This window comes from Aplidium turbinatum, chromosome 6 (assembly GCF_918807975.1).
Source record: "Aplidium turbinatum chromosome 6, kaAplTurb1.1, whole genome shotgun sequence".
In the NCBI taxonomy this organism is placed as follows: domain Eukaryota; kingdom Metazoa; phylum Chordata; class Ascidiacea; order Aplousobranchia; family Polyclinidae; genus Aplidium; species Aplidium turbinatum.
Window position 1 is genome coordinate 18,208,892 of NC_137477.1, and position 27,865 is coordinate 18,236,756.

A 27,865-nucleotide genomic window follows, 5' to 3' on the forward strand; every position below is an offset into this window, starting at 1 on the left:
AAATCTGTCATTAGACCACGACGCTTCCTTTTCCCCCCAAAAAAAGACTGCAACCGAGAACAGAACTGTCAGCAAAGGTGCCAACGATTAAGTTGACGGTGCAGACGCAGTCGTGAGTAGAGAGCGTCTGTATGACACGGGAAGAACGCCGCTGTAACGTCAAACATAAGCAATCAGCATCTTGTAGGCTACTAGCGGTGGGATGGCGCAACAGATAAGGCGTTGGGCTTTCCAATTATGCAAACCTGGTTCGACTCCCGGCTTCAGTTGGTTGTTGAAAAACACCGCTCACCGCTACCCAGGGTGTAATAAATTGGGTGGGCGTAGTTGCTGAAGTAAAGGCGGCCGAGAGAAAGGAACTGGCCACCCTACTCTCCTTAGTGCCGAAGGCTTAGTATAATGAGAACCTTATCTTCTCATTCCCCAAAGCTCAGTATCTGAGTATGGGACCTTTACCTATTCAATGGATAGAGCCACAATGTCAACTTGAAAATAAACAACACATTTTTGTCGTATCTAGGCTTCCGCTCAGGTAGTTTAAAAATTGAAAGAAGTGGACCAAATGGCAGATAAGCCAGTCTCCGTTTGTACCTGCAGTCCTACATGCATACCATAAAGTGCCCTTGCCCTTTCAGGCGTCGTACCAGAGATCTCATCACTGGGATACAAAAAAAAACGCTTGAAACATTAAATAAATCAACAGTGAAAATTCCTCCCCGGTTAGGAACCTCTGGCCTACACGTACATATGTTAGAACTGCATTCTGAGTTACCAAGGTTCAACTTCTGTATTCCGAAGTAAAAACGAAGTCATATGTTGTGAATCAAAACGGAAAGTAGCCCACGAAAGGTGTTGCGACAGTGCCAATTCTTTGCATTTAATTTTTTTAACATTTCGTTTCGTCACACAAGGGACAGGCCTGAACAAACGATTCTTATTGAGTAGAAATGGATGCGATGATATTGGATACAACAGAACTCATACGTACACCACAAATTTGTTTACCGTCGCCACAAAACATTTTATCTCATTCTGTTACATCACACCCGTTGGTAAAGCAAAAGAAAACAACAGGGAGGAGCTTGTTGCTGCAACAATAGGAACAACACCCAACGAACGTCATTTTCTGCCAACGACATTATCACAACAAACTGAATCAACATTCGCGAGCATGTTGTCAATGGGAGACAGTTTAAAGTCAAAATAAGATTCATGGTTTAAATATAGAGTATGCACAAGATAGACAAATCGTCTTCCATAGACTAAGTTACAATTTCTAATTTCTGAAAGAAAATTTCAAGGGGAGAGACTTGGGCAGGTGCCTTTCTATGTATTGGCAGGCAAAAATAGGCCAATAATATTGTGTGGCAACATTGCGCTGTACCTACCGCACTGTTCGTCGTTCCCAGCGGCAGCGGTTTGCAAGGCAAACTCTATCAGCACAGTGGAGCATATTATTTTTCTCAATGCCGCGTCGTATACAAGAAGTTCAAGAACGAAATCCAATGCTTTTTATACGATTTTCATGATGACCAGAAAAAGTATGACCTTAGTATGACCAGAAAGGGTATAGAGCTGGTGTCTACAAAATCAGGGGCGAGCACACTAAACTCCAGGCCAGCAAGAGCAACCAACGAAACCAACAGAAGCGTTTTTTGCAAACAAAACGGGAGATTTGTGTCAACTCGACGATAGCAAACGATTGCTTACGTCAGCAAAAATCAGTAGTGGTTTCTTGCCTATATACAACGTATGACTGATTTCAAGTGTCTTCAGCTTACTTCACAAAGACAACGTCTGACAATTCACGTCAAATTAACATCAAGAAACGTCTGGTTGATGCAAAGCAGAAAACATTGTCTGTGGATTTATTTTCCTAGTTCTCTCTTGACTTTCTGAATTAAACTCGCCACGCCGCTCGTCTTCGGCACCTTGCTCTGAGAATTCCCGTCATCGCTGCTGGTTCGTTTCCTCCCGCTAGATGACTCTGTAGATACCGGATCAATGCCAAGAACCTTGTGGATGTTCCGGAACACCACCAATCGGAGCGCGTGCTGAAGACAAAAAATTGGTATTTACTCATTACTTTGCACGTGTCTGTTAGGCAAGTGATTAAGTTAAACAGCATCCCAATCATTACATTTGTTTATAGCGTGGGCGCCGGGCGGTTGTTCGGTGTAGTCATGAAGTAAACATATCGCTATTATCCGGTCAGTGGTATACCAACAGGTCAGAATGATATGTTAGGTAACAAACGAAGCCACAGCAGGACAAGTCATAAACACCAGTCAAGGCCTTGGCCCACAAGATTCTATCACGCTTGTGCGCGCTTGGCAAGAATAAATTGCAGGTCCACGTCTATTAGGCGCAGACAGTTAAGCGCCGGTCAAATAGGCGCGCACACTGTGGCGTCAGGATATTTAGGTGCGGAGCACTGTGGCGCCCGTTCATTTAGGTGCTTTTCCTAGTAAAATCTGCAGATTGTATCAGCTTGGCAGGTAGGGCAATGCTTTTCACACAAAACGTTATATTGAACAGAAAAATATGTTGTTTTGTTAATGCGCGTGCGTTTATTTGTTGTTGGTCATGGCTTCAGTGAGTGAAGCTGCTTTATCCGGCAATGCTTTTCACGCAAAATGTTATATTGAACAGAAAAATATATTGTTTTTTTAATGCGCCTGTTCGCATTTATTTGTTGTTAGTCCTGGTTTGCGTCAACGAAAGCTTTATCAATAAATTATTCAAGTTTCCGAACATGGCTGAGTTCACTTTTAGTTAAGTCAAATAATAACTACACTAAATATCAGTAAAAAAATATCATCATTTTCAGCCTGTGAGAGTCCACTGCAGACCGTAAGCCTTCCCCTTTTCATGCCAATTTACATGATTATGTGCTAGTTGGTACCAATTGGTTGTATTGCATTGTTTGTCAATGTCGTCCCTCCATTTCACTTTTGGTTTTCCTTTCTTTCTTTTGGTTTCTCGTGGTGTCCATGTTGTTAATTTTTCAGTCCATCTATTGTCCTGATATCTTGCTATATGACCTGCCCAGGACCATTTTAGTTTCTTGATTGTGCTTAATATATCCAGGGTTGAGAAAAACCCGGGTTTTTTTAAAAAAGCCCAACCCGCCCGTTTTTTTTTAAAAACCCGGGATTTTTTTTTTTTTAAAAAGATGCAAAGAAAGGTAGATTCGTGCTTATTTCACCTCAAAACTACTTTTGACGAATGAAGTGCCTTTCCCTCACAGTACATGCTTGCACAACTCAATAAAATAATGCACTAAGGCTGTTGTTGCTTGAATGTTGCATCATCCATTAATTTCAAGATCAAGTTGGATGTTGCATCATCCACTGATTTCTATACCAAGTTGATGCTACCGTGGTCCGTGGTAGAAATCACATTATTTGCGTTAGATCTGAAGGCAAGAAGCATTTATGCCATCATGTTTAAATATTTTTTTATCATTTATATATATATTATATATACTGTAGTAATGGATGAGCAATTGAGCGATTGCGTGGCCAATGGCCATTTAGGCAAATGCTCTGAAACAGCAATGCGTTAGAATCCAGAATCTGTAATTGGTAAATAGCCTCCTAAATTGCATTTCACATCATATATACAGACTACAGTAAAGTAGTACTTTCACCAGTTTAACTATAAGGCCTTCTTGCATAAATGAGTTTTAGTGTAGTATACACAAAGTGGCATTACTTGATTTTTGTGTATATGCTGTACAATATCCACTGCGTTTTCAATTTATTCTTGGAAATTTACTTCACAATCACATCCTTAAGTCCTAATTTAAAGTTTGTTATAAGTACCTTGTAGTGTTTTTGTTCATTTTTATATTTTTCTAATAAAAACTGGACAAATATGATGCTCTGGTTTTTTTTTAAGTGTTTTAAAAAAAAAAAAACGGGTTTTTTTGGGTCGGGTAAAATACCGACAACCCTGAATATATCTCGTAATTTCGTTTGATTTCTGATCCATTCGACAGTCTTTTTATCTCGCCATGTTAAACCCATCATGATTCGTTCATGTGCTCTCTGCATAGTTCTTAGTTTAAGTGTTAATTTTTTGGAAGGTTCCAAGTTTCTGCACCACATGTAGCGGTTGGAAGGATGCATTGATCGTAGACTTGTTTCTTGAGAAAGAGGCAGTTTTGACTTAAATATCAAACTTGCTCTTCCGAAGGCTTGCCATCCAAGTGATATTCTTCTTTTGATTTCATCTTCTTTATTGGAGTTGGTTGTAATTTTTTGGCCAAGATATATATAGTGATCAACTTTTTCGATAGTCGCTCCGTCCAAAAGAATATTGCTGTCAATGTCTGCCAGTTTGTTAAACATAACTTTCGTTTTGTTAAAGTTCATATGAAGGCCAATCTTTTTGCTTTCTGTATTGAGTTCACTTAGCATTGTTTGTAGTTGTTTAGGTTGCTCAGATATAAGGATGATGTCATCAGCAAAACGTAAATGGTTTATGTATTCACCATCAAAAAATATACCGTAGCCTATATTCAAGCGGGTGGTAGGCTTGAGTAAAGAGTAACTTAGTTTTCCGTCAAAACCCCGACTAGGTTTAATAACGAGCAAAGTCAAACCATTATGCCATTGTAGTAATATAGCCATTGAAGTTAGTAGTATCTTTTTCGTCCCGGACGCGTTAATGACAAAAAATAAAATGAGAATGAGATTGAGAAAAGCTTGCAACTTATAGCCAGGGTTCATATGCCCTATAGAAATGTATTCATGTTGCAAGAGTGTTGTCTCACACGTCCTCGCAAGAATTGTCCTACCTGCCAAGCTGATACAATCTGCTGACTTTACTAGGAATAGCACCTAAATGAACGGGCGTCACAGTGCTCCGCACTCCTGACGCCACAGTGTGCGCGCCTATTTGACCGGCGCCTAAAAGACTTGCTCTCTAAATTGCCGTGTCAAATTAAGCTGTCACCATTTGTGTAGGCTGTGGCTTGCATATTGAATATTGGAAATAAATTACTGCAAAATTCATTTCTTAGATTTTCGTGCTTGAGGTTGTTTCTTTAAAAAATTGAGATCATCAAGACATCAACATACATTTATGACATACATTTATGAAACCCACCATCGGTTACCTGGGCAGATGCCGTTATATCTTCTCTCTGTTGGACAGTTAGGGTTTCAGCAGCGTCAGTCGATGCACGCTCACATGGATCCGTAAGTCCTACTCCTCCAGGAAGCAGGACACCAGAAGCGATCAACTCGAAGACCCGGCGAAGAGCTGCGCTTGGAGACAATGGCAGCTTAGCACTGGCTATGCTCTTCTCAACGATCAACTCAACAGCCTGCGTTGAAATGCTTGTCCGTTAGCTTGCCAGAGGTGAAAGTCCAATTAGAGTTATTAACAAAGTGTTGCTATAAAAATGTCTGGCTGCTCCTTTGAAAGCGGGGTCGCAGCAGCAAGCAACATTTGCATCCATCTTGTAAAATAAAACAAAACCATTTTAAGCATCCAGTTGAGACAATGCGCGATAACGGCAAAGTTAAGATTTAGTTGAATCGAAGGGAGCTGTCAAAGATCGAACTTTGTTCGCAAAAATTGAAAGTCGTGTTGAATTGAACGGAAAACCTTAATAAAATATAGAGGAATCAACAAGTTAGATTCAGCGCAGTTACAACAAGATAAAACTTAACACCAAGTACTTACCCAGTCTGACAATGGAGCCCAGGTGGGAACTCGAACGCACAAATCCTTCATGACCCGAGTTACAATGACGCATGATTGCAATCCGGTGGCTTTAGCCTGAGCGATGCAAACGGTTTCAACATCGCCATACTGGCAATTGAAATGGTGACGCTTTCATTGTGAAATAACAGTGAAAAGTAACGGTTCAAACACAATACAGAAGAACTACTCGGCCAAGTTTGAATATTCAGTTTTCTTTCAATATGTTATTTTTTCGAAAACGAATACAACATATTTCAGAGTGTTACAAATGAAGTCCAATCTAACTAAAGCTTCAACATTTCGCAATCTTTGTTATTTCTATGAGTTACTTTGAATATTTCACAGTCAAGCAGATTTATTATCATTTGGACAGTTCTTAGATAGTTTTGAAACTAACTCTCAAAATTTTTAAAACTGCAGTTCAAGCTTAAATATTAAAGTGTGAAGCATTTTGGAGAACTGCTTTGTCAATAAAATGTCCACAAAGCGATTTTTCTTCCTTAAAGGGCGAAACGTTTAATCGATTTCTGAAAAACGTAAGTTTTCCGAATTTGTTTCAGGATATATCTAACAACAACATCTGTTGTGATGAATCCACGAATTAACCTTTAATCTAAAACAAAATAAACCAAATGCGACTGAAGCTGTTTACGTCTTTATATCCTTCACAGTCTGCACAGAAGTCAATCCGACTTGGCTCATCTGCAAATATGGCGATGCGCGAATGTGCATCGAGTTTAATGAAGTTGAGGCCAAAACAATCTAAGAACTGTAGTTTTGCACAAGAACGAAGGTCAACGTCACGCATGGTCGCCCATGCGTGAAGTATCAATTGGGAAAAGTGAAGCCAAACCTGGTACCACTTGGAGTGACGAAGAGCAGCGAGAGCTAAACAGCATTTCTGCCGGTCCAATATATCAGGGGGGTCCGGCTTCGAAGCACCCTTGGGGGCGCTCGCTGCTTCAGCAACAGGTGGTCACAAGCGGCAGCAGAGAGTGACAAACGGGCAGCAAAAGAAAAAAAATGAGACATAAGTTTAGAATCCAAATGATAAAAAAATAACCGTCTCTACACTCACATGTCACATTAATCATAAAAAACTTCTATCAGGTGGAAATTTTTTAATCTTTTTTGCCTTCAAGACGCCATTAACTAACTTTGTAGGATCTTGATAAAAAGATTAACCAGGGTTATCAGAGCAGTTTCATCTATTTTCATTATACTATGCTGGTAATAGTTGTGTGGTTAAAGACAGCGTCGCCAAGCCAAACACTCAATGGTTGGTGGACATTGGACAACAAAGTTAAAAGTTCAAAAAAAAAGTTAAAATGGGTTACAGTGCAACCAGATTGCACCCTCTGCTGCGACGGAAACAAGAAGGCTTTGAGTTGATGACTGGAACAAACAAGCGACTTCATCAGTTAACATCATCAGAGAACATGAACTCCACATGATGAATTTAACAGCGAACAATAACTTAATATACTATTCAAAGCTTTGATCGAAAACTAAATTTAATAATCTCAGATACTCCCTTTTGTAATAGGGGCCCCATCAGCAATTGACAGCGGCCCATTGACACCAGTACCACGTAGATATGCCACGAAGTATAATTACAATCATAAAATGCTGAATGGCGGTACAAGGGTGGAGTGAAAATTATCGCATTGATCATTCTTCAAAGACTAAAGCAAGAATTTTCATAACCACCAACGGGAATTCCAAGATATTTCACCCATCGACACCGAAACCTCAACCATTAAAATTTCGATTGCTCCAGCCAGCGAAGTTTGTCACACCGAGTCAACATCTAGAGATGTTGAAGCGGCGTAAAAGTAACAAACTTGATTCTCAAATCGGCAAATTATAAGTTTCAAAGCCTTCTCTATGGGGGTGAATGGCTTCATTAGCATGCACAAGGAAGCATATGACAAATATTCTGCTAAAATAATAAGATTAATGCATGTGCTGTAACAATGCATCATAATGACACATTCACCGTCACAGCACCACACAGAGTTCTATTGCCTTTACACTGCCACGGAGTATAGCAAATAATCAAGGTGGCGTCATACCTCACTACACGTTACTGAGGAAGAATTTGTCAGCCTTTGATCAACAGTGGCCGCTCCAACGAAGTAGTGTTTTATGACGATTGATTGCAACGCAACAAACCGTCGAGCAACGAAGGAAGGCACCAAATAGTGCCTTTGACAAGTCATACACCGTATAGTAGTGATAGATTACAAAAGTTTGAAAACAAATAAAAATTCTTTAAGAAGCTACTCAACAACACTCCCACCGTTCGCATAGTCTACAAAAGATGTGTGCAACCTGTGATGTGTGAAACGAATTTGCCCTTCTAAGAGGCGGTCTGAACGTTAACTTTAACAGTGAAAGTTTAGATCAGATTTTCAAATTTCCAGCATTCTTGGGATAATGATTTTATTTTGTGACAACTGAAGATTGGGAAGAGTGAAGGAGACTGTTTAAAGTAAAGATGGGAAGACTCCATACAGGAGCATACAAAAATGATGGAGAAGCTTGTTAGGATAACCGCAATCGAAGCGGGAGAAGAGCCGGAAAGCGGCAGTCATTAACATAAACTAAAGCATTATAAAGCTGCATGAAATACTACTGTAACTTACGAAGTAGTCGAATGAGCTGATAATAATGGGAAAACAGTGCCAGAGGTCGCACACACACTCGTCTTGACAACGCAGTACCGTTGTTGATAAACAACGAAAGAGATTATTTGATCGGGAATTAATTTTCTACCATTAAAATAAAATTGCAACGTTAACAGGATTTCCGTTAACATACCCGCATCTGCATTGGGCCGCATCTGAGTCGCAGTTAAGATGACCTGGATCTTGACAATGGGAGAGCTAGTGGTGGTAAGATTGATAGAGCACTCCTCAATGCAATTCTTCATTGTAAACTTCATTTCAGTTTTCTTCTGTGAAATAGAAAAAGTTGGTTCCATGTTCATGGGCGAGTTGCACATCCCATTTTAACTTCCTTCAAATCAGATCCAGGCTAAAACCTTATAACATCTTTATTCTTCCAGCTTTAATAAAAAAAAAATGAAGGAAACCTACCTCCAGGTGTGAGGGCAAGTTATCAGCAACTCTGGTCAGCATCCCGGCAGTCGGCTTCTCTTCACACATGAGCACCAGTTGCACCGAGAGGTTTCCCCGCAAGAGAAGACCCTTTGCCAATGAGCCCACACGAAGAACAGCTTTGAGCAAACGTTGTGGAGGAGGCTTCTTAGAGCCGAAGCTAAAAATTAATAAGAAAAATATATTAGCAGCAGCGATGAGCTAAGATAAGCAGGCGGGTACTGAAATTCAATAAAACAACTATCTTTATGATACGCCGTGCATGACTCTGCACGGATCTTGGTTCATAGGTTGCTAAATTGGGTTTCGTGTAACACTTTCAGATGATTCGAGAAATTAAAATGTCAAACCATATCACTTATGCAATGGATTGAGTTTCGCTTTTAGCAGCATGGTCGTTACTTCACAATTCGTCACAGCACATGACTAGGGAACTGTGTTCCGAAAGCTGGTGCAAACCGCTACTACCACAGCGAACTCGCAGCATCAGGCTAAAACGGGTCGTATGTATCTACATTGTGACATATTACTTAATACTTATGTTTGTGAAAAAACTGTGCAAGTGTGCATGTAACTTTTGTCCATTAAGACAGAGTAGTGAAATTGACATTATACTAACCAATTTTAACATAGCACTCACTTTGCATTGATCGACGCAGCATGCACTTTAAGTTCTTGCTCATGAATAGCTGTGGACACTTCTTTCAAAGCACCCTCCACAAGTTGCACAGCTTGCTGCACTGCGTTAAGCTCTTCCTCGATTGGGTAGATCAGTGCATGCTTTGCGACCACATGCTGGTCATCAATACTCTTTGCTTGCTGAATGAAAAAAGAAAAAAAAAAGGTCAGGAAGAGCCAACCAGCTTTGATCCAATGCGGAGAAAGGCTCCGTGGCATCAATAGAAGTTATCGCAAACATCACTGAAAAACTTCATAGGCCTGTAGTTTCAAACCACTCTATCCAGTCTGCTCCACAGTGCCAACACTAATCAGTCCATTCAACAACAAGTTATTCACTCTGACATGCTGATTTCATGACGTGTCGCCCAAGTTACCTGATTATGCATACGTGGTTGGTAATATTGAAGAACAGGTGGCGGAGGGGCCACAAGATGAGGTGGAGGAGGAAGCTTCATCCGGCGATGACGTTCCATCTCTTCTTCATATAGAACAAGTTCCCGCTGGTATTGGAACCAAATCTCCTCTTCATAAGCTCTGTGTGGGTAAAGAGGAAGTTAGTGGTTGCACAGTGGTTTTCTGATGCAGAGTAGCTTATGGCCAAGCTACGCCAAGGTTTAAAATTCAAGTCGACAGAATGGATTACGTGTGTCGCAATTATCATCTCATGGCTGTTCGAGTGTTCGTGATTGCTGTTTCAATTGGTCTCTGTACTTAATACCTAGCGACACAGAGGTAGGATTTTGGAGTTTCTGGAATTGATCCTAATACCCATGTGGGGTATTGTTGGTCCGGCTCGACACATACCTGTTAGTAACACGATGGAATGTACATGGAAGGACTCTTTAATTTATGCTGAGTAAAGTCATGTATGTCTAGATCAGGGTGGCTACGCCCCCTTGGCGTCACTTGTCAAACTGTGTGCCCCTCTTTTCTCGTTTAAGTTGTAAACTAAACTCAAACTACGTAAATTTTACATGTTTTGGATTGTAAAACAAAGTTTATTTCCATCATACATAAATCAGTAGGCCAGCTGCTTTTTTGAAGCCAGCAGTTTAATTTGTGGCGTAATAGAACACAATGCACATTGCATGTCAAGTTCACGGTTAAGTTTGTTCCGAGCTTGTGTCTTCACACTTGCAACTACAAATCCAGAAATGCCGCTTTCACACTAAAATATCGTATAAATACATAGGCTATTGTTACCAAACAATGGACTAAACAACAACAGCGAGAATAAAGGCTGGGATGGAAACTAGAGAACACAAAGTAAGGTGTTACCAACATTTCTGTTTACGACTTGTGCAATACAGTAGCATAGGCTACTAGTACAACGCATACCAACTTTGCGCCTCCCCTCGAATAATCTTCACGTCCCCACGGTGGGGGGGGGGGGGGCGTACCCCAGTTAGAGAACCACTGGTCTAGACTGACAGAAGTTCTTGAGACTTACCAATCTCTTGAGCAAGGCACGTACAACAGTGTTAAGCTACTCAGCAGCGACGTTTGCTTCAAGGATACCCCCAAAGATAGACTATAGCTTAGGCCCTAAGACTTAGGCCCTATAAGCCTTAGGCCCTAAGCCTTAGGCCCTATAGCTTAGGCCCTAAGCCTAAGCCTTAGGGTGTCCCACTTTTAGGCGACTTTTCAGGAAAATTAGGTTCGGGTCAAATTCTGAATGGATTTTCGTCACTGATTTCAAAAATGACATTATTTTTTCATTATGACGTCATCTTGATGTGCCAGCTAGCGGATTTTTGCTATTTTGGCCTTATCACAAATATGGCAAGAGCTAGAGACTTGGAACTTGTGCCAAAATGACCGGAAGGGACGACTTCCTATTTGTTGTCAATACAATATGAAACGCTAACTGCAACAGAAAAGAAGTTATTTTGAAAAAACATGTTTTTGCTCATTTTGGACAAAAATATGAGAAACACGGCAATTTTGCTACTGTTACGCTTTTATTTCGGTTGTTAAGTTGCTGTGCGCGCCACATTGTTTAACAATTAAGTACAGTGGTAGTTAGTCTAGCATATTGTATTTGCAATTGATTATATACCTCAGCATTGATTTTTACATGCATATTGCAATTACTAATAGCTACTAGCTAACTTTAAACCTTTGATCATTTCGTTCAAAGATCTATCAAACAAAACCACCATTCAACAACACAACACAGTTTAATGGGATTATTTATCGCACCATACTGTGCAAAGCAGCACAAATGCGCAAGTCTGTTTTGGCCAAATCATCTTGGTCATCTCGAATCAAGCCGTTCACAACCCGTTTCAGTCTGCCAATAAAGCGCTCTGTTCCTCGATTGTTGTTGTTGATCATACGTAAAAACACTGATGGAGATGAAAAACATGCAATGCGTGGAGCCATCTTACTTTCTTCGGAGAAAAAAATCACTTAAGTTGTCACGCTTCAAAAGCGTCTGCTCGATATCAACGTTTCTTGAAAAACTTTTCTGTCTTGCCGCATCAGCAGCAAAAGGCGGAGCTTCAGCGTGGAGAACTTAAAGCAACGTTTTTAGGGCTCAACCATTGGGATGCATGCTTAACGAAATGTTTCAGAACAGCGTTGAATACTGGTTCATCCACAGATTTATGTGCGAGTAATAAATCTCTTGTAAGCAGTACCAATTGAGGGACCTTCAGCAGCGGAAGGTTTAAGATGGATGACTAAAAATGCTGGCAAATAAACACAAACAATAAAAGAAACCATACGTTGAAGTTTACGGATATCTTGAGGCCCAACACAATACCCAAAAATCAGCAATCTTAAGTAACCACTCGCTGTTGTTATTCAACTCGCAAGTAACCACTCATTATTCAACGCCCTTTCTTGACGATAAAAAGTAGGGGTTTCAAATTTCCTAGAACATTCATCACTAAATGAACTGCCATAGCAAGAAGACACATATGGTCGCTCCGAAAAGATGAATCTTAGCTTCTTTCTTGTGCTCAGAAAACCATAAGATCTTGGCTTTTAAATGATTTGCGGCTATAGCTGTGATGAAACTTTACAATATTGTCGGATTTTCAGATGTTGGGGCTTAAGTTTTGATATTTTCTTAATTATTTTCATCAAACCACCATCTTCGTATGCATTAGGGCCTTTCACTTTGCCTTCCAAAAAGCTTTTTGTGTGTGTAAAATAAATCTCATTTACATGGAAGAGACATTCAAGAGTGTGTACCACTACTACTACCACTGTACTTAATTGCTAAACAAGGTGGAGCAACTTAACAATCGAAATAAAAGCATCACTGTAGCAAAATTGCCGTGTTTCTCATTTTTTTTGTCCAAAAATGAGCAAACATATTTTTTCAAAATAACTCCTTTTCTGTTGCAGTTAGCGTTTCATATTGTATTGACAACAAATAGGAAATCGTCCCTTCCGGTCATTTTGGCACAAGTTCCAAGTCTCTAGCTCTTACCATATTCGTGATAAGGCCAAAATAGCAAAAATCCGCTAGCTGGCACATCAAGATGACGTCATAATGAAAAAATAATGTCATTTTTGAAATCAGTGACGAAAATCCATTCAGAATTTGACCCGAACCTAATTTTCCTGAAAAGTCGCCTAAAGGTGGGACACCCTACTAGTATAGCTTATGAAATAGGTTGGTTTGGAGAGAGGCGAAAAAGTAAGATCTGCCTGGGCTGGCAATCTACCCATCACCTCATCTCTGCTTCTTCCTGCTTCAACATTTGCTCATTCCATAACCGTCGCTCTCGTTGCTGCTGGCGCATGGCATCGCGACGGGCCTCTTGTCGCATCTTCATCATCATCATGCTCTTTTGCTTTGGATTTAACTTAACATCGACCTCAATGCTGGGATCCACTTTTTTCTAAGAAACGGTATAAAAATGACCACACTGGCATTATTGAGCTATAAACATAAGCAAACTATGACTAACCAACTTCAGGTGCTGCAGCTTGGCACCAAAAATTAAGTTCTTGTGTTGTGTTTTTTTTGATCATCTTGAATTATTGAAGAAGCAACAAAGAATTTAAAAAAAAATATGCAAACAACATTAACTTTGTACGCTCCAGGTAAAAAATTCTTTGAACATAGAAGCATGATTTTGGTGTGGCAACAATAAATCAATCACCTTGTATGAGAGACGATGCCTCCGTCCGCGCACATGAAGCTCTCGGCCGCTTGGATCGTTAAATTCGCACTCACAAAGTTTGCAACGATATCGAATGACTCTGCCATCGGTCCATACCTGCTCCACGTAAGACTCGCCGATCGGGCCTGGACAAAATGTAGATGATGACGTCGCAATTTAAGCTTCAACTACCACATGACTAGTGACTAGTTTGAAAAGACCGCGCTTCCCCAGACAACAATTCACTCGTTTTTTACACTTATTCAACGTCTACGGACGTTAAATCAATCAGTAAAAAACGACTGATGTGCTGTCTGGGTCGGTTGTGGAAACCCAGCCAGCAAATTAGCACTTTCATACACTGATTTATTACATTGGCCGACGTCGAAAGGGCCTGATATGCAGGCTGGAAAGTAGTACTAGATCCTCATTTGCTTTTAAGTGTTTATAAAAAAACAAAAATGTGTTACAAAATCTTTGCAGTATTGGTGTATAACCTGGGACTACATACCGGTGGTATGTAGTCCCAGGTTATACATTATATATATTATTATCCATTATATATAATTTCTTTCAAGTCTAAATCAACTACGCGTCGTAAGCTTTGCAAGGTTCAATGACTTTGAAGTGAAACGTTTGTATCATAACTCACTGTTCTTTGAAGCTGAAACATCAACATCATTTGCCGAAAGTGCCTGAGGGGCGGCCACTGTGGTGTTCTGCTTCACCCTGACCACAGTGGTCGACGACGGGGCCACTGCAACTGTTATGGTTTTGGTAGCAGATGCAGCGGTCGATTGTTGACTTGGTGTGACAGCGACAGTTGGATAAGCAACGACAGCCGTGGAAGATTCGACCGCTTTCGATGAGTTGTCAGTAGACAAGTGAAGTGTCGAACCACCTACAAATGATCTCAATCGAATTTAACAATTTCTTACCCTCGAGAAGCTAACACAGTGAGCAGCCATCGGACTGATGTGAACAAACAGCAGACGCCTTTCATTTAATGAAAATTATGCTTATGCAGAATATTACTGTATAACAAAGTTTGTAGCTATTCATGCAGGAAAAGAAGGGCTCTTGAACATTTGAAAACAAGTAGAGAATTAAAAGTCGTTCTTCAAAACCGGGCATTGATTGTTAGTTTCACGAATAAGATACACTTGAGATCACGATGGCGTGAAACAACATCATACCAACAAAATGAATGCTCTTTGATTCAACTTTCTTCTTGGCGATCACTTCGGTCACCTGCTTCTCGTCCTTCTCCTTGTATGTTGCCGGCAGTTTGTTGTAACTCGCCTTGAACTTGTTCTACGTTGGAAATTTAATCAAAGCGTCAGACTTGTTTTCGTTCAATATCAGCGGATCATCGGTCATTTGGTCAATTGTAAGGTATAAAAGACTTTCTTCCCACATTTTCGGTTTCGATTGAAAGTTTATTATAAAAGAAAGAAAAAATAAAGATGCAGACAATCACTACAAGTCGCAATCATCCGATCCAACTTGCGGGTCCTTTGAAACGTGTTGGACAAAACAACACAATCAAGAAATAAAAATTGGTTTTCGTCATAAAAAAAAACACTGAAGTTTTGCAAACATCATACCTCTCTGGTGGGAAGTTCATCCTCTTTCATTTTTCCTTCGCGAACGAGAAAGTCGACGAAGTCCCAGGCTGCACGTGTCTGAGCATCCTTCTTGTTTCCTGCTGCACCCTTGGCGACATACTTAAACCCCGGTGAAACAACCTCGCAAACATAGGTTTGACGAAACTGGGACCCTCCGTGAGCAGTGACGTTGTATTCCGGACGAGTGCGCTCCTTTCCCAGCCAAGCATACAAGTACGCCTTCACCTCTGATGCCTGAAAGGCAAATACAGTACATTGTTAAAACTGCAATGAAAAAAAAATTGTAAATTTTTTGAAACATAAAACTTCAAACCTATAATATATAAACTCATAATACAAAACTATATTCCGTCTATTGGAAAAATAAAGAGCGTGGTTTAAGAAACAATCTGGGTAATAAGTAAGGTCTACCAAACACGAAATATCTCAGACAAAAGCCTCTGCTGGGTGTAATGAAAGTAAAGCACTTTAAGCAGAATTGCGGAAAAGAGATATAGAGAAACAAAAGGAAGATTATTCAACGCTTTTCTTAACATGTGAATTTGTTCAACACAAAACTCAACTCACTATGATTGGTTTGTTCGGGTCTCTATTCTGTTGGGCTTGAAGCCGTTTTTGCTTCCAATACGGCAAGTTCTTTGAATTGTAACTCGACTGAGAAACAACGCTTGGACCCCCTCCTCCCCTTTTTTGATTTTGATAAATTGATGTTGCAGCGCTGATGAGAGCCTTCTCATAGTTGGAAATATTCTGTTGCCGAGCATAATCCGAAGTAGATTTCGTTGCTGCAGGCTCGCTTGATATTACAGTCGCAGACTACAAACATAAAAACAAGAACTTAGCTTACAATATGAGCCTAAACAACAAATGTTTCGTGACGACAGTTATACGTTCATTTGGTCACATGTGTAAAATTACATAAAAACGTTAATAAGTTAAAAATCCAGACACAGGGTTAAAAGCTGTATGAATTAGTAGTAAAAGAATAATGCATATTAAAGGAGTTTCGCTTTCTTTTTGGAATAATACAATATTAGCAAAAAAATTACGAAATTCCAAAACAAAACTGGCCCACACGTGTGACCATTTGTGTCATTAGCAACGCGTGACCACAGTTTGTCTAAAATAGCAGCGAACTACCAACTCGAAGAAGTTTCCAGAAACAAGGGGAAGGTTTTGTGACTTTGAACGTGAGGAAACAGTAGCCTAGTTTTGTCATTACAAATTTTCTGAGTGATAAACGACTTCATGCCGCGGTTCGAATGACGCCATTCCTAGGCCGCAAGACACGAATGACGCAATACTCAAAACAAAGAAAAGACTCGGCCATTTCTCACTAAAACCGATTGTTTTTTTAATACGGCAGTAATTTCATTCGCCACGTTGGCAAATTTAATTTTTACACAAACAAAATTATAAAAGTTGTTCATTGCACTTTCATTTGTTGCTTTTTAATCTTAATGGACAAGTCCGCAGAGAAAGCTTACTTATCAGAAACGTCTGGCGAAATCGAAGCGTAAGCCTGACTTCCAGCAATTGATCTCGTTCCTCGCTGCTTCAGAAACAATACAGGAGATCAGTTACACTCTTTTCTTTTCGAAGCCCGATTAGGTTCGGACGCGCTGTCTAACAGCGTTTCATAATTACAATATAACTGTCTGTATGAAGAGTATCGAAACCCACGGTGGCATCTGTTTTATACGGATTATTTAGGAGTGCAGTGGCGTAGCGTAAGTTATTTGATGTGGGGGCACTCCAAAACACAAATATTTAACTTATAAGTTTCATATTTTATATACAAATATTAATTTTACGAAAAACAATTGTCTCGCATCTTTCGGGTCTTGCGCCATTCAGGTCTTGCGTTATTCAGGTCTAGGGATGACGTCATTCGTGTCCGCATCACCCGGACCGCAGCATAAAATCGTGTACCGTTCTTCTGTACCGGAATTTGCTAGACTTTGTTGCTTTATAAATTTAGAACTGGTTTTAAATTAATATTACAGAGAGATTCTGAAAAGAACATTCCTATTTTTATATTACTCTTCTGTAGTTTTAGTATGGATGTATCATCATCAATCATCACCATCCGTTTGTTCCATCTTCAGTAGTTGAGACCTGTCGTTTGTCCCCGCTAGCAGTATGAACAGTTGAACACGGAATGAGAAAAACAAAAAAAAAACTTTTCAAAATGATGTGAAAACGACAACTCCCACACAGTCTGAGATTGAACTGTTTAAATTAAAGCACAGTGCAGTACTAACCACAGGCTTGGATGCAATGTAGCTGATCTGATTAGAAGCTTGTACCCGAGTTGTTACCGGGATAGAAACCTATTGAGACAAACATGTTAGTGCGGTCACAATGCCTTGAGATAAAATTTTAGTGCTTTTCACGGAAACGTTCACATCAGTAACATGTCAAATGAGGTGTCGCGGAAAGGTTGGGTTTGAATGCCTGACACAATGGCAGAGTCTGCTGAAGAGTTTTTGGTTGGCCAAAACATCGATTAACTTTGATTTTAATTATTTTGCTAGTGATAAGATGAATTCTGAGAGAGTATAATTCTCTGAAATGAAATCAAACAAGCTAAAGATTTATTATTTCAATTTTTTCTCATACCAAATAAGTTTACAGTGAGGTTGTGTTTAATTTACACACACTAAATTTGCATAAAAGAAAGACATATGGTGGAAAAAAGGATTGAAAGCATACCTCATGCTTGGTGTACTTGACTTCAGAAACTCGTTGCTGGCTAAAGCCACTGGACCCAGATGTAGCATACATTTGTGTCTGAGCTGGTCTGTGATCAGACTTTACTTGACCTGAGTTCACAAGTTGCTTTATTATTTTTTCTCTATTTGAATAAAATTAGTTAACTTTCCTGGACGGAAAAAAAACTCCTTATAAACAAAGATCTATTTTGTTACGTAAAACCTTCGTAATACAGGGAACAAAGGCTGGAAAATCGTGTACTAGTTGTAGCAAAGGAGTGCAACACTGGAACATACGACACGCGGGCCAGAAAAACACCTGCTTTATATACACATTTACTTTGATTGCTGTTGTAATATGCAGATGAGTTTCCATTCCTAGCGGATGATGATGCTGTTGGTTGTTGATAATAATGTTGGTTTTGAGAAGCACTGCTGCTGTACCGAGGTTGCTGCTAAAATATAAAGACTAGCATAAATCTACGGTAAACATAAGTTCGAAAAACACATGTTATACCATTTCAAAGCCTATGCTTTGTATGTGATAATAGTTCGCGCATAGGGAAAAGTTCTTTCCAACACAAGTTATACCATTTCAAAGCCTATGCTTTGTATGTAATAATAGTTCGCGCATAGGGAAAACGACTATTACAGTTAGTTAGTTACATAGTTAGTTATGACATTAAAAAATGCTGCTATCATGCAAACCCGAGAAAACTGATGATGCTACAAGCACATACTGTACATAGATTCAGTCTTCGAAATTAGCCTCGGCAATTGCCGAGGTGATTGCCGACGCAAATGCATGAATGGCGGTGGCGCATTAGCGTCGGCAATAAAATTGCCAAGGCCACACGAGCGCTTGTAAGGTTAGGGTTAGACATTCCTCCCAGTCGTTATGCCACAGATTTGTTCCTTAGTCAAAGTCAACACCCTGATGGAGCTCTGAGAAAGAGGCGTGTGGATTGGTATCAAAGCACGAAAGCAGTAAAACATGGACGCTTCATTGCGAACGACAAAGACAGTGTAGATTTACAGCCAAGCGATGAGCTTCTTGATGTGTCTGATTCCAGTGATGACGCGACAACCTCGTCCTCCTATACAGCATCTGATGATTCTGACAACTAGTTCTTTATCAAACAGACTTTGTGTTGCTCGCAGTATCTCAATTGTGTCGAAATTATGTTAGTGTATAATATAGTAGGGGTCTGCTACTATTCGGTGAGTCCGATTCGGTGAGTCCGATTCGGTGAGTTTGATTCGGTGAGTTCCTAATTTCTAACCCCTAACCTTAACTCCTAACCCCTAACCCTAAAACGGCAATGATAATTAGGCTACGGTACCCGATAATTTAAAAAAAAAATTGAAAAAATCCCCCGTTAAGGGATCGGACTCACCGAATCGGACTAACCGAATCGGACTCACCGAATCGGACTCACCGAAACGGGCCATTCCGAATATAGTATACGTAAATCGAGGCAATCTTCCCGGAGCTATTAATTTGTTACTGGTACCTGGTTGAGCAATTAACGTTATTTTATGATAATTCAACATCGCTAGATGTCGAATTAATGTAAATTAATGTAATGTAAAACGTAAATTTCTTATTGGGCATTGTTGTTACGCAATATAACCCAGCCGGAAAATTAAATCGATCTGTATGAACTCGAACGTTGAATCAGCCCAAAATTAACTTTTCCCCGTGAGTTATTTAATGAGAATTACCGTATTGCGTTGCTCGCTTTATCACTACTTTTGGTATTACGACATCACAACAAATCAAACAGTGCGGCCGTGATAGACTACTCTAGAATATTTTTCGCTTCTCGTTTTACATGTTTTGGTACAATTTGTTCGTATTAAACGTTTACAGCAATTGCCGAGGCAATTTCAAGTTTTGCCGTTTGGCCTGGGCAACGTTTTTGCCGAAGTAAAAATCTGCTAATTTCGAAGACTGTAGATTACAGGGATAGCTATCATGTAAACTATAAACGAATAGCAAACAAAGCAACAACGAATCAACAGCCATCTGATCGAATGCCATCATCCAGCAATCAGATTTCAACATAATGAATGTTTAGATGGCATTGTGACACTTTTTACACAAGGTTGCTGCAAAATCCAACAGCACATCATCTGGCATAGTTTAACGAATTTTCATGAGTTTTCTAAATGGATATTGGGTATAATGGATAACCAATAACCATATCATATTAATTTCAACAGACAAAAAAACCTTTGATCCGTTGTTGATCACAATCTATTTTTAAAATACTGTGAAATTCAACAATGATTGATACAGAATTTCAATGAAAAGCAACAAGAGCATAAATGTTCCATACCTGAGGTGTTGAGCTGGAATAATTGTTATAAGATCCTTGATATGACTGCGAAGATCCTGAAGTTCCAGTAGACTGCTGCAAATAAGAAGTGATTAGAATGCTGGCAATGACTGACAACAGTGTAGAACAGTATGTTGTTCTTCATATATCTCTAACGGGATGAGAAATGCCACCTTGAATGTTGTGAAGACTTTTCAAGGAGCCGTGAACGTTTGTTCAAACATATTTCTAGGATTTTGATAACAATTTTGATCAAATAACAAGAAATAGCATTGCTTGACACAATTTTTGTTACATGAGGTGATTGAAGAAAAATGAAATTATTGGAATCTATAAAAGAAATATCTGAGAAAACATGACATGCCAATAAAGTACAAAAAAGCTTTAAAAAAAAAACTCTCATAATCTTTTTTTAACATTTGCATAACTCTAAATTGAACTACCTTGAAAACAAACAAGACACAATATAAAAAATTGTTTACACCTCTGCAAACGTTCAACTTAACTTTGCAAATAAACCGTGCTGTCTACATGGCAACCTTTTTGTTACAGTAAGATAGTGAAACGAGTCCAGGCCTCTAGCTTATCATGGCCATGACGGCTCAGAAGTCATTAAATACTTAAACAGCCTCTGAAATTATCACACTGGTAGGGCATGTTTGGTCGCCGGCTTCCACAAGGTAACATTTCTCCTCCCTCATTTATATTTTAAACTTTTTCAAACAAGGCAAAGTTTCTCGCATGCCAACAAAAAATATTGCTGATAAAAGTTTTTCAAAAAGTCTGAGCGTCAAATGATAAAAACCACGACTGTGGAGTCATAAAGATTTTGACATGTCCAGGGTCGGAGTCTTTAAAAATAGGGCTGACTCTGACTTATACAAAACAATGAACATTAAAATTTAAGTTTGCAATCTTTTTTCTAAATATAGTTTCTCTGTATTGCGCTGAAACATTTCACTAGAAAATAGAAGTGTTTGTTCTTGTGAGTTTTTGTGAAAGTTGCTGTTGTAGTATTGATCGCAAATTAAAAAAAATTTAAATATTGAAAAGACAGAAATTAAAAAATATGTTTAAGGGTCTTCTTTGCATTGTTCTTACCCGAGTGAACAGTGAACACATAAACACAATATTAATTAACAATTTTTAAAAACACTAATTTTTAACGGATTTTTATATTTTGGCTGCTGGGAGCAAGCGTTTGGCCGCCGGGAAGAATCTGTAGTAGACCATGTTTAGCCGCCAGAAAAATGAAGGAGATTAGAGGTCTGCTTCTATCCATCAAAGCAAAGCGTATATTCTGCAAATACCCAACCTTTCACCAAAACAAGCAAAACAAAACATCATGCATGCTTTATCAGTGGAAGAATTTGGTGGCATATATCTCACTTACATGACCATAGGTCACATAGGCAGTCTGAGGTTGCTGTACTTGGTGGGCTGGAGCAATGTATGTGCTTGGTTGTGGAGTCTGAGAAGCTCCATATGATGTGTTGCCATAAGAGCTTTGATTTGGAACTCTGCAGAAAATACGACAGTGATTACAAGTTGCATATATGAGTATAAAAGGAAGCATTTATAGTGTTTGAACTAAACTTCAAAACTACACTACATCGACTGTATAGTAGGGTGCATCATCTCCCCCTTATTTTTGAAATCAAAGTTGTGCCATTGAGAAATGGTGTCCATTTTAGGTCAGATTCAGCCAAAAAAATTATGGGGGTTGTGGGACCCCCCCTACCACCACCTCCGCAACCCCCCAAATCCGCTTCACTAAAATCGCAATAACTCAAAAACCAAACAAGATAGACAAATGGTGTTTGGTATCAACATCATCGCAACTACTTGATTTAATTCAAATCTGCCAAAAAATTTGCAATTTTATGTGAATTTTAATTTTCGATTTTGTGACAGGGTTTGTATGATCATGTGTAATACGAAAAATATGAAAATCAATCTTCATGTTGACTTTTCCAGTCGCTTGTAGATATCTGGCTGGTTAAATTTAAGACTGCTCAAAAGTATTCCAGTCATTCTCAATAAATTTCGAGTTTGAAATGGTCCCATCAGAGAATATTCCATGCTCATCATCATCAACTGATGGTGCAAGCTCTGAGGACGATGTTCCCAGCTGTAGCACAGCACCAGAGGTTCACAGGAGAAAGTTAAAAACTGGTGCACTGCTTGAGGTGCCTTATGACATCCTGTCAAGAAATTCAGTTGTTGAAACTAGTCTATGACAAGGGGCAGTATTTCTCCAGCATCTGCTTCAGCTTTTCTACAGAGTATCATAATGGAATCAACATACACAGGGAAAGAATTGACTGGCACACAGTTACTATCAAAATTTACACTGTCATATGCTTCTTGTGATCGATACAAACGAAAACCAAATGTTAACATAGTGGAAACCATCAAGGAAAGTTGTACACCACCCTTGTTGTATAACATACATTGGGATTCTAAACTCATTCCAGAATTTAACAACAAATACAAAAAAGTTGAAGTTATGCCTATTTTAGTATCAGAAGGTCATCAAACAAAACTTCTTGGTGTGCCATCCTTCAGCCCCAAAGTTGGGCAGTACGCTGGTAGCATTATCAGTGACTTCGCTTGTGACTTGTTACGTGAATGGAAGTGCTCTATGGATGGGACCATAAGTATGGTGTTTGACACTACATCTACAAACACTGGTCTGTGGTCAGGAGGTTGTGTGGAACTGCAAGACCGGTTAAGCAAACCACTGTTATGATGGTGTGCCTGCAGAAAGCACATTGGCGAACTTATTGCTGGCAGTGTTTTTGATGCACTGCAAATTGAAACATCCAAGTCTCCAGATATCACAATATTTAAAAACTTTCGAAGTTTCTTTAGCCATGTTTCTCAAGATAATTTATCTTTTCCTCCTTATTTCAGTGAAGCCGAGTACATTTCAACCAGTGGAATGGATTTCCTAAATAAACAAAGAAAAGATGCTACAAACCTTGCTACTCAACTGCTGACAAAAAATGATAGCAGTGATATCCCTAGGGCGGACTATGAAGAGCTTTTACAACTACTTCTTTTTAGTTTTCAAGCACCCCTCCCACACAAGCCATTCAATTTAAAAAAACAGATGCAATTCATAAAGCTCGATAGATGGCTAAAGTGATTTATGCAATAAAGCTTTCATTGCTATCTATGGAGGGCTGGAGGCGGAAAAAGTGATGGATCCAAATAATGCCAGAAAATGCTTGATTTTACAACCCAAGGACACCAAAAAGGTGAAAAGATATGCAATGTATCTTTTGTATGTGTACATTCCTTGGTAGTTTCGTTGTGGTTCTGCAATATCTGCTCCACAGGCTGACCTAGCAATGATAAAAACATTGCATCAATACAAACAGATTGATGCAATAGCAGCGTCAAGTGCATTAAAAAAGCTCCATTTACATTTGTGGTACTTGACTGAAGAGATGGTCCCACTTTCCCTGTTTGATGACCACGTTAAGGATGAAGAGAAATGGGAAATTGCTCAAGCTCTGTTAAAAGTTAAGGAATCAGCTCCATCAGTCCCTCAAAAGAGACAAGGTAATGGAAAGCCAACATTTCCAATGCTGGTTGATGAAAAATCTTCCCTGGCAGACTTGATAGGAGAGAAGATTCATGGTACTTTTTAAACTGTTAAAGTTGGAAACAGATTTTTTTAAAAGAGATGTTAAAGAGTGGCCAAAAGATAAACAATATTTAACTGGAAGAAAAAAATCAGCATTAATTACTGTTGTTAATGACTGCTCAGAGAGAGGAGTTAAGTTGGCCACAGACTTCCAACCATCAGCTAAAATACCAAAACACTTTGAGAATGCACTTCAAGTGGTGGAGAAAAGCAGATCCAATAGGCCAAACTTAAGGAAAAAGCCGCTCACATAAGATATGGTAGATTTATCAATTGTCTTACCAAGTGAGCAATACATCATTATTCATTACATTATATGGTATCTACCATTCATTTTTGTACACTTTTTTATTCCAAGAGAATCTCCTGATAAGCAAGCACGCACATGTATTCCTCACATTGTACTAAGACAGAAACGTGTTTTTGATGTGTTGATATATTTCACTCTATCAGTGTGTGTTGTGTATGTGTATCTGTTCAATTGGAAACTGGGTATGGCAGCAAATAACAGCAGGCTTGCTTTACACCAAGATAGAAATAATGCAAAAACTTGTGTAACAACATTAAAATAATACAAATTGGCTATGAACTAACTTTATTAGGCCAGTTATCACAAAATCAGATATTTTATAGCAAATGATATTTCAAAAATTGATTGATTTTCAAATCTTTTTGTATTATATGCATGAACATACAAACCCTGTCACAAAATCGAAAATTAAAATTCACATCAAACGCAAATTTTTTTGGCAGATTTGAATTAAATCAAGTAGTTGCGATGATGTTGATACCAAACACCATTTGTCTATCTTGTTTGGTTTTTGAGTTATTGCGATTTTAGTGAAGCGGATTTGGGGGGTTGCGGAGGTGGTGGTAGGGGAGGTCCCACAACCCCCATAATTTTTTTGGCTGAATCTGACCTAAAATGGACACCATTTATCAATGGCACAACTTTGATTTAAAAAATAAGGGGGAGATGATGCACCCTACTGTATAGCAGGGCACAGATGCGATACTGTTCAAAGGCAAAATGTTACAAGATAGGCTGTACATTTAGTATATACAAATCCTCATAACAAGTATTGCAACATACATATTTACAGCGATGTAAACATAACCAATTAGCAGTTTTATCTAAAATTAGAGCTCGACTGATATATCGGTCAGCCGATATCAGGTGTAGCAGATATATTGTATTATATCTGCTATTTTTCGCCGATAAACATCGGCCAGCAAAAGCACAATCAAAACCAGCCATACATGCCTTTAGAAGAAACACAAGTTGCTCAAACGTGCTTGCATAGCACGAACAATTGTTGCGAGAATATAATTTCCCGCCCATTCCAGTGCGCGCGTCTAGAAAATGTTAATACTGTATCCCTTAGCTTCCATTCAAGAAGGAAAACTTTCGAGTTTTACGTTGCTTCAGCGATTAATGACATTGAATCAGTGTAACAAAGGTGAATTTTTCGCTAAGAATCGATGGGAGTACCGGTGTACTTCTGCAGTACACTAACCACGCGCAACTTATTTCAAGTCTTACGTCACAATGCCTGGCTTTGATCTCCGAGTGATATTGATAAGGCAAGATTCGTTACAGAATTAGATCATACGAGTAGGCTATCACAGCAAGATGCAGCAAAATTTGTCAAGTTTTGGTATTACAGTAAGACAGAAAACGCTCAGGGAAAATTAACTTTCGCTCACATGACATGCAAAATAAACCCAAAGAAAAAAGCCTAGTGAAACTTTGCACAGAAAAAAATAGTAGCGTCATTGTAGAAGTTGCAAAAATAACCCCCAAAAAAAAGCCTAGTGAAACTTTGCACAGAAGAAAATAGTAGTGTCATTGTAGAAGTTTTCCGACCCTTGCCCAGAGCATTGTGACGCCGTAAGAAGCCACACGACCTTGTTCGATGGAAGTTAATCAGTTATGCGGCGTATTGCAGCTACACGGCGCTTTGACTCTCCAAGCGCACCTTGTTGGTCTGATGAAAGCCTTCGCTCAAATTTTAAAAAACTTTTTAAACCGTAGCCATACCTCTTAAATGGCGAAGAATTCAGACCGGACACGTTTGTCCGCTGTCAGCAAAAATGAATTTCGAGGCCTGGGTTGTTTCTTTTTTGTTTGGTGTGTTTTTTGTGATTAGTGTTAAGAATGATTTTTCCATTACAGCAACCAATGCATAAACTTTCTTGGACTGGTTTGTTACTTAATAATTTTGTTGGTAACAAATTTTTCGTAGCTGATATATATCGGTATCGGCCTAAAAAATTTATAAATATTGGTATCGGCCTGAAAAAGTAATATCGGTCGAGCTCTATCTAAAATGTACTTACGAAAAACTTTGGCTGCTTCCACCAGGAGTGTATCCATAGTAATTGGCCATTTTGTTAACAAACTGACTTACATGAATCAAAAGTTGAAAACCCTATATGACAGCACTATTTAAAGATATAAATACAAAATTTTCTTTAGATTTAAGTGTAAATTTGAATAAATACATACAATCACTGAACAAGCTTTTACATCAGAAGTAGTGACTCAATACACTAGAGAGCTCTGCCAGTCTGCATCGGAATGGCCCATTTCGGCTAGTCCGATTCGGCTACAGTTTTGAATTGTATTTTGTATTTTATTCCACAATAAAGTTAAGAATTGACAAGAAATCATTAAACTTGAAATTTAAGTTCGAATCACTGGAAATAAACGTATTCAAAACTTTTACTATTCGACGCCGTTTCAAACTTTAATCTATGTCAACAATGATTTTGCGGCAGTAAAAATGCGTTCATTTTGAAAACTGCCAAGCTGGAGACATAAGCTTGTCCCGTGTATAGGTTGAACCAGTCTTTTTGAGATAAAATTCACTTGCGAACATATCGACTTATACTTGAGTATATACGGTATTCGATAAAAGACTGTAAAGACTTTCGATAAAAAACAGAAGAGAACAGAAAAAACAGAACACTTTGCCGTTGTTAACGCTTTGAAGGTAAGTAATTAGCAAAACGTGCGATACGAGGTTAATAAAACTGATAGCGGGTTTCCACTCTGCTTGAAATCATGATTTTTTGCGTTCTATTTTGATAACTTTACTGTCTTGATCGTTGTTATTCACTCGCAAGAAAAGGAAATGAATCGGCTTGTTTTCCAACTATGAGCTAACAATATCAAAATTTTTACGAGTAGGCGTACTGCATGCGCAAAACTAATGGTTTCAAGCAGCAGTTCTAATAAATTCCAGGCCTTGAAATTCCGGCGGTCATGACCTCCGGAATGACCTCGAATGTCTGCCGAAGCCGACTCATTGGTCGGTCATAAATGACCGCCGCAAAAATTCTTTTTGCTGCAACTCTGCCATCAATGCAGCAAAAATATATTTTAAATTTGAATTGTTTGTTTGACGCGAACAAATACGGAGCTGAAGCAATAATACAGTAGTACAGGCAATTGCTTTAAAGATCAAGATCACATTAGAGTGGCGTGGTTAACGAGCTGATGGCAAAAGTAGCCATTTTTACATCATTTCAACGCCTTGCAATGTTGCCTTGAAATAAAGTTGTCTGAACTTTTCGGCAGGATATGTATTCTAATTTTAACAATGAGGATTATTGCGTTGCATTGATCGTTTGTTAAAAAGAAACGTCACAGAGAAGCAAGTCTCAGCTGGGTTCCGCACGTGCTTAGGCGAATGTGGCGACCTTATTCACGCTGATACTGATAGAAATAGAATTTCTGCACAGAAGGGAGGGTGTTAGACTAACACTATTGTGTTAGTTAGTTAACACTAACACTATTGAATCACCACTAATGCGCATTTGTCTGGACGGTCCTGAGCTGGAGATTTACGACCCCGCGCCGGCAATAATCGCTTGGCACA

General features: G+C 39.1%; 1 protein-coding gene across 5 annotated transcripts; it reads right to left on the reverse strand.

Moving 5' to 3' along the window:
* Window positions 1–1,631: 1,631 nt before the first annotated feature.
* Window positions 1,632–26,428, reverse strand: LOC145771868 (uncharacterized). Of its 5 annotated transcripts, none has more exons than XM_082583615.1 (20): window positions 26,322–26,428; window positions 21,720–21,846; window positions 20,327–20,398; window positions 18,325–18,439; window positions 17,986–18,095; window positions 17,535–17,603; window positions 15,838–16,086; window positions 15,250–15,504; window positions 14,839–14,956; window positions 14,295–14,543; window positions 13,643–13,788; window positions 13,209–13,378; window positions 9,896–10,055; window positions 9,481–9,659; window positions 8,820–9,000; window positions 8,542–8,677; window positions 6,572–6,678; window positions 5,698–5,793; window positions 5,126–5,335; window positions 1,632–2,054 (listed from the first exon to the last, which is right to left on the reverse strand). In XM_082583615.1, the coding sequence occupies exons 1-20, from the start codon at window positions 26,369–26,371 to the stop codon at window positions 1,869–1,871; spliced, it is 2,985 nt and encodes a 994-aa protein (XP_082439741.1). In that variant the 5' UTR covers window positions 26,372–26,428; the 3' UTR covers window positions 1,632–1,868. The 5 variants fall into 5 exon arrangements, with proteins under 5 accessions (XP_082439741.1, XP_082439742.1, XP_082439740.1 ...); XM_082583616.1 differs by having other exon boundaries at window positions 8,542–8,674; window positions 20,327–20,401; XM_082583614.1 differs by having other exon boundaries at window positions 6,572–6,675; window positions 20,327–20,401.
* Between the last annotated feature and the right edge of the window lie 1,437 nt (window positions 26,429–27,865).

What these genes read in the sequence shown, in the direction of transcription:
- LOC145771868 (XM_082583613.1), bottom strand. Translation starts at nt 26,371, where the DNA reads ATGGCCAATTACTATGGATACACTCCTGGTGGAAGCAGCCAAAGTTTT. An exon ending in AAAGAGCATTCATTTTGTTG is followed by an intron (nt 14,544 to 14,838) that starts GTATGATGTTGT and finishes GATCATTTGTAG; the next exon opens with GTGGTTCGACACTTCACTTG. An exon ending in ATATAACGGCATCTGCCCAG is followed by an intron (nt 2,055 to 5,125) that starts GTAACCGATGGT and finishes TTTTGTCTTCAG; the next exon opens with CACGCGCTCCGATTGGTGGT.